This window comes from Mesocricetus auratus, unplaced genomic scaffold (assembly GCF_017639785.1).
Source record: "Mesocricetus auratus isolate SY011 unplaced genomic scaffold, BCM_Maur_2.0 Super-Scaffold_100027, whole genome shotgun sequence".
Taxonomy (NCBI): Eukaryota; Metazoa; Chordata; class Mammalia; order Rodentia; family Cricetidae; genus Mesocricetus; species Mesocricetus auratus.
Window position 1 is genome coordinate 2495383 of NW_024429208.1, and position 10857 is coordinate 2506239.

A 10857-nucleotide genomic window follows, 5' to 3' on the forward strand; every position below is an offset into this window, starting at 1 on the left:
GGTCCCAGGGAAGTGCACCGTCACACCGGATGGCCCGCTTCCTGGGAGCTGCCAGCCTCCATTTCCCTCTTCGGTTGACCTTCCCCACTCTGAGACCACAGTTTCACAAGATGACGGCGTTCTTTCCAAAGAGTGAGAAAACAACCCATCCCAGAAAAGAACTTCCCCATAGCTCCGCCAGCATCCAGGCCACTGAGGCGTCTCTGCCGCCCAAGTTCACTTCCGGCCCAGTTCTTCTGTGCCCAGGGAATCCAGACCTTCCGCCCCCGCCAGAGCTGGGACCCCTTAAGTCCTTTTGTCCCGAATCCTCGGGTTTTCTATATCACTGAAATGCGTCCCGTTGTTGTACAAGCATGCTATAGCTTTAGCTCTGTAAAGAAAGAAAACCTCGCGGAAGTCGTCAGCCTGGTGGGCACTTGTGCTCTGGCGGGAAGGGGATTTTGGTTGATGCAGGGCGCTGCCGCAAAGGTACCGGGAAGACATCTCGTATTCACTTGTGGTGCTGGAGATCAAACCCAGACCCTGAGCTGTTGCTGTCGCTGTTGTAACCCCTCCCCTCTCTTCCTCTCCATCCTTCCCCTGCTCCCCCTCCCGTCCTCCCCCTCCTCTGCTCTTTCTTTTTCTGATACAGGCTCTCACTCTACAGCCCATGCTGGCCTTGAACTCAAGAGCCTCTCTCCCCAGCTTCTCATGTGCTGGGGTTATAGTCCCGCCTCACTAAGCCTGGCTCAACCCAAGACGTGACTTTCCTTTTCTTTGTTTGCTTAACTGGTTTTTAATTTTTTAAAAATTTAATTACTGCCGGGCGTTGGTGGCGCACGCCTTTAATCCCAGCACTCGGGAGGCAGAGGCAGGAGGATCTTTGTGAGTTCGAGGCCAGCCTGGTCTACAGAGCGAGTTCCGGGACAGCCTCCAAAGCCACAGAGAAACCCTGTCTCGAAAAACAAAAAAACAAAAAAACAAAAAAAAATTTAATTACTGCCAAGTCTGATGATGCACACTTTTATCCCAGCACTCTAGAGGCAGAGGCAGGTGGATGCTTAGGAGTTAGAGGACAGCCTGGTCTACATAGAATGTTCCAGGCTGACTAGGGTGACACAGTGAAAACGTTGTCATTTCTCGGGAAGTAGGAGTGTGTGTGTTGGGGTGTGTGCCATGGTGCCTATTTAGAGGCAGATGACAGCTTTGGGGAATCAGTTCTTAGGTCTGTCCTTATCTGAGTTGTGGAGATTAAGGTACCAGTGCTCTGTATCTCCCCTCCCCTCCCCCTCCCCTCTGAGGATACATGGCCTTATATTAGCCAACCATATGGTCCACTATTGAATTATACCCACTCTTGTTATTTAGTGTGTGTATGTGTGCACGTGTGCCTGTGTGTGTTCCTGTGTGTGTGTGTCTGTGCCTATGTGTGTGCCTATGTATGCCTGTGTGTGTGTCCTGTGAGAGAGAAAAAGAGAGAGAGAGAGAGAGAGTGTGTGTGTGTGTGTGTGTGCATGTGAACCTGGGTGTATGCATGTGTGTGCCTGTGTGTGTTCCTGTGAGAGTGTGTGTGTGTGTGCATGTGTGCCTGTGTGTTCCTGTGAGAGAGAGTGTGTGTCTGTGTGTGCATGTGTGCCTGTGTGTTCCTGTCAGTGTGTGTGTGTGTGTGTGTCTGTGTGTGCATGTGTGCATGCGCTCGTGCGCCTGTGTGTACCACAGTGCACCTGTGGAAGTCAGGTGACGGCTTGCATGAGCCAGTTCTCTCCTCCCCCATGTGGATATCAGGGGCCAGCAGGCTTGCCCAAAGCCTCTTCACCTGTCCCCCATTTCACCGCCCTGTGCACTGACAGATTCACTTCTGTTGTCTTGTTTTTAAAGACAAGCTATTGTTGCATGTGTGTCCATGTGCGTGCATGTGTGCATACCTGTCATAGATGCATGTGCAGGTCAGATGACGACAACTCGGTGGGGCGGGTCCTCTCCCTCCACCATTGTGGGTTCCAGGATAACACTCAGGTCCTCAGGCTATCCTCAAGCTCCTTTATCTGCTGAGTAACATACCATAACAAACTAGTGCTGTTTTGTTTTCTCAGGCAGGGTCTTTGTAGCTCAGTCCCGTCTCACTCAGACTGCATAGCTGAGGACAACCTTGAATTCCCAATCTTTCTGCTTCTACCTTCTGAGCTTGGCCTTAGCGGCATACCCCATCGTGCCCCATCTGTGTGGTACTGGGGAACCAAACACTGTTGGGCCCCAGCCTCCACAGGGTACAAGTCCATCCTGTTTTCCAGTCCTGGCTTACTGCCCTGGCCTTGACCCTCTGACATCAACATCCAGCATGAGGAAAACACACTCTCTTCCACCTGGGGTTTTTCCACTGTGCTGTAAACCTGTAGATAAAGCTCCTCCCTCCAACAAGAGAGAAACCTCTTAGCACTTGCAATGAAGACACACACACACACACATTCTCCTGACAATAAAGGCAGCACATGCATTTTCTTAGTACAAACAACTGGATGTCTGGTCTTTCTTTTCCTGATACCTTGGAGTTGCTTGTGGTGCAGGCGCTGCAATTGGAGGTTCCACCGAGATCCAGAGAGATTTGGAAAGATTGGGAAAGACAGGCCAGAAAGAAGACTCGGGAGAGGAGAGACTTGAGAAAGAAAAGATTTAAAAACAGGTACCTCAACTTCTAACAGTAAAATTGAATGGTCAACTCTCCAGGCTTTTGCCTGAGAGATCACCTTCTAAGGAGAAGGTGTATTATATATAAATCTCCAGGCCTTCGCCAGACACCAAGGTCAGGAAAGAAAGGGGAACCTAAAAGATCACCCTAGGTTGGAGGGTGGATTGAGTAAATCTTCAGGCTTTTGCCTGAGGGATCCTCCTCATTTGGAGGATGGATTAAAAGTGGGTGAATTGATAATTGTTAGCAGTTAATAAACGAGGTACTGGTAGTAAGTAAAAGAAAAGGAAAAGATAAAAGTATATGGAAGGAAAAATACACAGAGAATTTGGATACTGTGTGCTGTTGTGTTGTCTTTAAATTGTTTAATTGCTAAAAAAGGAACAAAAACTGCTAAAAGACAATTGATTATTAATGCTGCAAAATTAATCCAACTTATATATTTTTAAAATGCTTTGACTTCTAAATTTAAATATAAGGACAGGTTACTTGGGGAAAGAATTTCTGCTTTTGTTTCCACAGGACGTAAAAAGCTGTGGGTTCCTTCCAGACTAGTATGGTTTGATGAAGCAAGACCACCTGAAGCAGTGGCCCAGGTGATCCAACACCTAAAACAGCTGAGATGATGCAGCCTTACAGACCACAAAAACAAGAACTTCAACAGGTTTCTGGGGTTTTTTGTTTGTTTGTTTGTTTTGTCATGATCCCATGGTATTTCAGCGCCCCTTAAAAGCAGGAAGTATTTTGGAAAGAATGACGCCCACATTCCCAAATATTGTTTTAAATGTTTGTTTACATTTATACAGGGTTGGTTATTGATACTAAGATTGGCATTAACGTCCCAGTCACCTGAGATAGGGGCTAATTTATATATAAAGAAGGGGGGAGATGTTGGGCCCCAGCCCCCACAGGGTACAAGTCCATCCTGTTTTCCAGTCCTGGATTCCTGCCCTGGCCTTGACTCTCTGACATCAACATCCAGCTGGAGGAAAACACGCTCTCTTCTACCTGGGGTTTTTCCACTGTGCTGTAAACCTGTATATAAAGCTTCTCCCTCCTACAAGAGAGAGACCTCTTAGCACTTGCAATGAACACACACACGCACACACACACACACTGGCAATAAAGGCAGCACATGCATTCTCTTAGTACAAGCAGCTGGCTGTCTTGTCTCTCTTTTCCTGATACCTTGGAGTTGCTTGTGGCACCGCAAAACACAGTACCTCCTCCTGCCTGCTAGGCAAGCACTCCACTAAGCTGTCCCAGCCTCCTACAGGTCACCATATGTCATTTTACGTCACAGGACCAGTGTCAACTCCATGAGGAGACGGCGCTGGAGTAGAGAGAGCGCCCACGCACCTGGGACGTTTCCTACGTATTTGCTTACCCTGGTTTTATTGGTTCATCACACCTGAGTACCTGACTTTGTAGGAGGTTTTATCAATAGGGTCTTTTTGTTCCCTAACCTCCTCTGCTGTAACGGGGTGTGAGGTATTGCCTGTCCCTCAGCCGGTGGCCTAGCACAGGGCTTAGCAAGCAGGTGGCTGGCAACAATGATTTGTCCAGGGCGTTGCGCCACGGATGGAGAAAGGGGCCCGTGGGGGGGTGCCCACCCCTCCCGGAGAGACCGTTAGCTGTTTGTTGGGGAGAAGGGTTTCATCTCTTCAGTGGGGTGGTCAAGGTAAATCACCCACACTTAGGCAAGAAACCCATGCTAAACCAAATGGGTCACACGCAGAAAAGAAAGGTCTTGCTGGGAAGGGTTCCGTCAGGAAGGAGGGGCCGAGTGAGAGGAACCGCAAAAATGACGGAAGGTCGCAAAATGATGGAAGGTCGTATCATACGGATGTGTGAGACTGTCAGACAACAACAAAAGTCAGCTAGGCATGGTGGGGCACGCCTGTAATCCCAGCACTCGGGAGGCAGAGGCAGGTGGATCTCTGTGAGTTTAAGACCAGCCTGGTCTACAGAGCAAGTTCCAGGACAGCCAGGGCTACAAAGAGAGACTCTGCCCCCCCCCAATAATTTTTTCGAGACACGGTTTCTCTGTATTGTTTTAAAGGCATGTGCCACCACCGCCTGGCTCCAAATAATTTTTTTAATTTATTTTATGTGTATGAATGTTTTGCCTGCATGCGTGTATGTGTACCATATGTGTGTCTAGTGCTCACAGAGGTCAGAAGAGGGAATCGGAAGCCCTTTGACTGGACTTACAGAGGTTTGTGAGCCACCATGTGGAGGGTGGGCACTGAACCCCGTCCTCTGCAAAAGCAACCAGTGCTCCTAATCCAGCCCCAGCCAAATGAAACAAATAAATTATTGAACAGGGGCTGGGGATACGGCTTTGGGACGAGGAGCAAGCCAAGGGCGTATAGAGTCTTGGAAATTGGTCCCCGCCATGATAGAAGGGGGAAAGACGGCCGAATGAGTGACTATCTCCTTGAGTCACGTTAGGAAAATGAGCTAAGACTATTGTCCTTTAGCACAATGACCAGTGTTGCTGGCGCTGACTCATGGCCAGGCTTACTGCTGGGCATTTTCGACAGAATGTTTCACTGCAGAAAGTCTTTTTTTGTCACCCCATCCTGCCAGAATGCCTCACCTGCAAGGCAAGCACAGTCAAAAGAAAAAAGAAAAAAGAAAGGAACCTTTGCAAAGAAAGAGGAACGACTTTGTCACAAATTCCAGGAGAGCCAAACACCACAGAAACCACCAAAAACTAAACAGAAGGGGACGTTTGTCTAACCCCTGGGAAGCTAGGACTTTTAGTCTCTCAAGATGGATGCTGAGCGGTGAACGGCCGAGGGCAGTGGGGCAGAAGGGCAGCGTTTGGCTTGCCCCCGCCCCCCCCCCCCACCCAGCATGGAATGCGCACTGCTCTGCTCGACGTGTGAAACCCTGCAGCCGGCCCCGGGCCTTGTGGCGCGGGGGCGGGGAGGGGGGCAAGCTCATATGCAAGCAAGTTTGTAACGCTGGGTGGACAAGGCTTGCGCTGCCTCCTGCAAATCTCTGCTCGTCAAAGCAAGGTGACCTTTCCAGGCTCCGCAGTCTGACCCCGCCTCCGAGTAGGGAGCCTTCCCAGATAGTAGCAGCGCTGAGCTGGACATCCCAGAGGCCCTGCCATCCTCCCAGCCCGCTATACATTATAAGATTTACTTATAATGTATAGTGTTCTTTCTGCGTGTATGCCTGCAAGCCAGAAGAGGGCGCCAGATCTCCTTACAGATGGTTGTGAGCCACCATGTGGTTGCTGGGAATTGAACTCAGGACCTCTGGAAGAGCAGCCTGTGTTCCTAACCATTGAGTTATCAATCCAGACCCCTCCCAGAACATTTTTTTTTTTTTGGTTTTTCGAGACAGGGTTTCTCTGTGGCTTTGGAGGCTGTCCTGGAACTTGCTTGGTAGTCCAGGCTGGTCTCGAACTCACAGAGATCCGCCTGCCTCTGCCTCCCGAGTGCTGGGATTACCTCACAGAACATTTTTATACCTCTATTATTTCTTTTTGTAGTGAGGCTATACATTTTTTTAATTTTATTTATTTATGATGTATACAGTATTCTGTCTGCACACATGCCTGCTGGCCAGACGAGGGCATCAGATCTCATTATAGACAGTTGTGAGCCGCCATGTGGGTGCTGGGAATTGAACTCAGGTCCTCTGGAAGAGCAGCCAGTGCTCTTAACCGCTGAGCCATCTCTCCAGCCCGAGGCTATACATTTCATTAGTGCTAATGCCAAGGCTGTGTCTGTCTGATTCACCTCTGTATCCCCAGTCTTAGCAGGGTGCCTCGATGCAGCAGCTACTCAATAAATACCTGCTGAGTAAATGGGGGGTTCAACTACACACACACATACACATGGTCGAACACACATACACATACACACTCATACACACTACACACATACAGTCACATAAACACAGCACGCGCGCACACACCACACACACCCTCACACATGCACGCGTGTGTGCCCGCATGTGCATGCACACAGTCACTGAGCTGAAATGTACACATACAAAGTAGCAAGAGAATATTACAAAGGGATACACTCCCAGGAGGTGGTGTTTCTTTGTCCAAGGATTAGGGTGTGAATCATTGTACACTTCCTACCTCTCTTGAAATCCCTCAGAGGAAAGGCAAAAAAGAGAGAAGATGGGTTAATTTTCAATAAGATTCCAGGGATTCCAAGAACCACCATAGTTAGTCATGGCGCTGGGGACAGGGCAGAGCCAGGGACTGTGGTTATCCTGGCTCAGAAAGTCAAAACATTGTTTTTTGTTTGCTTGTTTTGTTTTTTCTGAAACAGGGTTTCTCTGTGTAACAGTTTTGGCTGTCCTGGAACTCACTCTATAGACCGGGCTGAACTTGAACTCACAGAGATCCACCTGCCTCTGCCTCCAGAGTGCTGGGATTACAGGCGTGTGCCAACATACCCAGTTTACAGGTGTCTTTTAGATTGCCACCCCAAGTTATGTGTTTTAATAATGAAACTAGCGTTACAAAAGCCTAAACTGGGCTTGGGTTCCCTTTCGGGTGACAACCCCCCGGGGGAGTTAGGAAGAATCACAGAGTCAGGCGACAGTCTCAGTTACCTCCGGGTTATATTTGTTCTGCGTGGTTATGTAAGTCCACAGTCCTAGTTATTCTTAAACCAGTTTCCCCCTCAGAGCAGCTTGAGGCCCAGGGTCACTGTCTCAAGCAGGTTAGCAGACAACGTTTGTGACTTCAGATAAGAGGCTTCCTAATGAGCAAATGGCTCGAGGGGGCAGAAGAAACTGAGTGAGATTCCAGCTCACTCGGAAGTGTAACTCTGTGTCCTTATCTTCCTAAATTATCTAAGCAGAACACGTGTGTAAACTATGCTTGGATAAGAATTGGGTCGTTGCCTCTACAAATGTAATCCCCTATTTAATGTCCCTGGGGAAGGCTCATTAGTACACCCATTCCTTTACATTCTAATCAGCCTTAAAGCTTGTCCGAATTTCCTTTTACCACATCCGTCAGGCACAGTGGCAGCCGCCTGTAGCACCCCCCCCCCCATCCTCCCCTGCACAGTGAGCTCCAGGCCAGCGAGGGGCAGGCACGGAAGACCCTTGCCAACTGTACCGAGAACAACACAGAGCCAAGGGCGGTCCTTGGGGTTCTCCTTCCCGGAAGATCGGCGCCGGCCCAGCCTGTGCAGGGCTCTAACTACACCCTCCTTAGGGAGGGCACCCGCTCTCCTCCCTGGACCAGTCACACAGGCCGAACATAGGACAGACTGGGTGGGCTCAGAATGAGGTCACCGAGGGATCGCGGGCTGCAAGCAGGAGCCCTAGCTCGGGATCACAGGCGCCTTCTCGGGCTTTCGAGTCCCCGGGTCTGCGATGTCTTTGCCAAGCGATGGGCATGCGCGGTCCAGTCTGAACAGGGCTTGATTTCAGCTGAGATCTCTGACTGCATAGGCATGATAACCCGGGAGGCTACACTCTCGGCCTTAAAAATAAACAAACAAACGAATGAATGTATAGGGACTGGAGAGATGGCTCAGCGGTTAAGAGCACTGACTGCTCTTCCAGAGGACCAGGGTTCAAATCCCCGGCAACCACACGGTGGCTCACAACCACCTTGAATGAGATCTGGTGCCCTCCACTGGCCTGCAGGCAGAAGACGATAAATAAATAAAACATTAAGGGGCTGGAGAGAAGGCTCAGAGGTTGAGAGCACTGACTGTTCTTCCAGAGGCCCTGTGTTCAATTTCCGGCAACCATATGGTGGCTCACGACCATCTACAATTCAATCTGGTGCCCTCTGCGGGTATGTGGGTAGAGCACTGTATATGTAATAAATACATCTTTAAAAATATTTTTTAAAAAAAAGTGAGGTTCAAACTCAGGCCCTTTGCCCATGCTTGAAAAAAAAACCTCCCTAGCACCGCTGCGTCCTCGTCAGCCCAAGTCGTCCTTCCTTGGTCTTTTTTTTAAAAACGTTTGTTTGCTTTCCGGTTGAATCAACCGGTCCCGCAAAGACCTTTGTCGGGCTGGGTTCGAGCTGGCCCGGTTCTACTGCTTAGGTCTAGCCCGGTTGCTAAGGCACGGAGCGTCACGGTTGCCGGGGGGGAAGGGGTGGGGTGGGAAGCGACGTCGCGCCGTGAGCGGGCCGAGCCGCCTCTCCGTCGTCGCGATTGGTCGTCGCGTTGGGGGACGGGCTTTCTGTCTCCTGGGCTCCGCGGCTGTTGGTGAGGCTCGCCGGCTCGCAGGCTCGCCCCCACCCCGGGGGTGGAGTGGGGCGGGGTGGGGGAAAGCCCTGGGAGGACGAGGACGGTGGTGGCTCACGGAAGGCGACGCGGCTGAGGCCGCCCCCGGCCGGGCTTCTTTCGTCCTCCCGGCTGAAGCCACGCGCCCCTGGGAGCCGTGCAAGAGGCCCGCGTCTTCGGTGTGCGGAGTCGGAGGAGACCGTGCAGAGCCGACCTGGATCTGGGCGGACTCTGGCTCTGGAGAGGGAGAGAAAAGGAAAAGGAAAAGAAACTTCCAGGACTTGAGGGCGCCCGGGTCCTCCGGAGGAAGACGGAGCCCTAACTAGGACTCTGGGAGCTGGCGTTGTCTCCGCTTCGGCTCGCCCGACCCCGTCGCTTCCCCCATGGACGAGGAGGACGCAGCCGCCGCCGCCGCCGCCCGGACCCCTGAGAAGGCGGGACGCCCGGAGTCCGGGCTCGCAGGGGACCCTGATGGTGGGGGAGCCTCTGCCGAGGACGCGGCCGAGCGCCCCCAGGCCTCCGATCTCTGGTACTGCCCGGACGGGAGCTTCGTGAAGAGGATCGTGGTCCGCGGCTGGGGCATGGACAAACCCAAACTGGGGTCCCAGTGCCGAGTGGTGGCCTCGGGGTTCCCTTTCGGGTCGGGGATGCCGGAGGGCCTCACGGAGCTGACGGTGGGCCTGGGGCAGTGGAGGGAGAAGCCTTGGGGGGAGCTGGCGGAGAAGTGCCTGGAGTCCATGCGTCAGGGCGAGGAGGCGGAGATCCAGCTCCCGGGGGCGTCGGCGCCGCTCGCCAGGCTCCGGCTGGAGGCCTTCACCCAGGGTCGGGACTCGTGGGAGCTGGGGGCTACGGAGAAGGAGGCCCTGGCCCAGGGGGAGCGTGCGAGGGGCACGGAGCTGTTCCGAGCCGGGGACCCCCGCGGCGCCGCCCGCTGCTACGGGCGGGCTCTGCGGCTGCTGCTGACCCTGCCCCCGCCGGGGTCCCCCGAGCGCACCGTGCTCTACGCCAACCTGGCCGCCTGCCAGCTGCTGCTGGGGCAGCCGAGGCTGGCGGCCCAGAGCTGCGACCGCGCGCTGGAGCGCGAGCCGGGCCACCTGAAGGCCCTGTACCGGCGAGGGGTGGCGCAGGCCGCCCTCGGGAACCTGGAGGGGGCCGCCGCCGACCTCAGGAGGGTGCTGGCGGCGGATCCCCAAAACCGCGCCGCCCAGGAGGAGCTGGGGAAGGTGGTCGCCCAGGGCCGGAGGCAGGACGCGGGGCTGGCGCGGGGTCTGCGCAAGATGTTCAGTTGATTTTTGTTATTATTATTAAAGGAGCCAAGCTTTCAAAAGAGCCGGGGACCTGTGGACTGTGTCCCGCGCTGTGGGTTTTTCCCCCCCAGGGGCTTCTCCCCCCCCACACCAGAGCGATTGGTTTTCAGTTCCCATCCTAAGTCTCTCGGAGCCCCTGAGCCTCCGCAGATGTGTGCGTGTGTGCATTGGTGTGCATTTGTGTACCTGTGTGTGCATTTGTGTGCGTGTGTGTGCATGCGGACGTCTCCCCCCCCCCCCGTGCTTGCGGGCGTCAGAGGGAGCTGCATCCCCGGCGGGCGGGGGGCAGGGGGGGTCGGGGAGTGGGACTCGGGTCTGTGCGAGAGCCGTAAGCTCTCCCTCTCCCCGCCTTTTTTATTTGCTGTCTGTCTATTGTGGGACAGGGCTTCCCTGTGTAGACCTGGGACTCCTCCCGTAGACCAGGTTGGTTTCAAACCCAGAAATCTGAGAAAAATCTGCCCCCCCACCCAAATCTGGTATTAAGGCCTAACGCCAGCTACCTCCCATGCAGTAATAAGTCGTCTTGACTGTTGAGTCATCTGGTGGACCTTGATTGATCGATTGATTCATTCACTCACTCATTCATTACGTGTGCATTTGTGCCTCCCTGAGCAACACGTGGGGTGCAGACCTCTGAAGAAACCCCGCCGAG

The 10857-nt window shown here is 53.0% G+C and overlaps 1 protein-coding gene across 1 annotated transcript; it reads left to right on the forward strand.

The window, feature by feature from the left end:
- The first annotated feature begins 8777 nt into the window (after positions 1-8777).
- Fkbpl (FKBP prolyl isomerase like) lies at positions 8778-10227 on the forward strand. Its single transcript, XM_005086879.4, has 2 exons — positions 8778-8880; positions 9037-10227. Exon 2 carries the CDS (start codon positions 9282-9284, stop codon positions 10185-10187), a length of 906 nt encoding a protein of 301 aa, XP_005086936.1. The 5' UTR covers positions 8778-8880; positions 9037-9281; the 3' UTR covers positions 10188-10227.
- Positions 10228-10857: the final 630 nt, after the last annotated feature.

Coding starts and splice junctions, on each gene's coding strand:
- Fkbpl (XM_005086879.4), top strand. CDS start 9,282: ATGGACGAGGAGGACGCAGCCGCCGCCGCCGCCGCCCGGACCCCTGAG.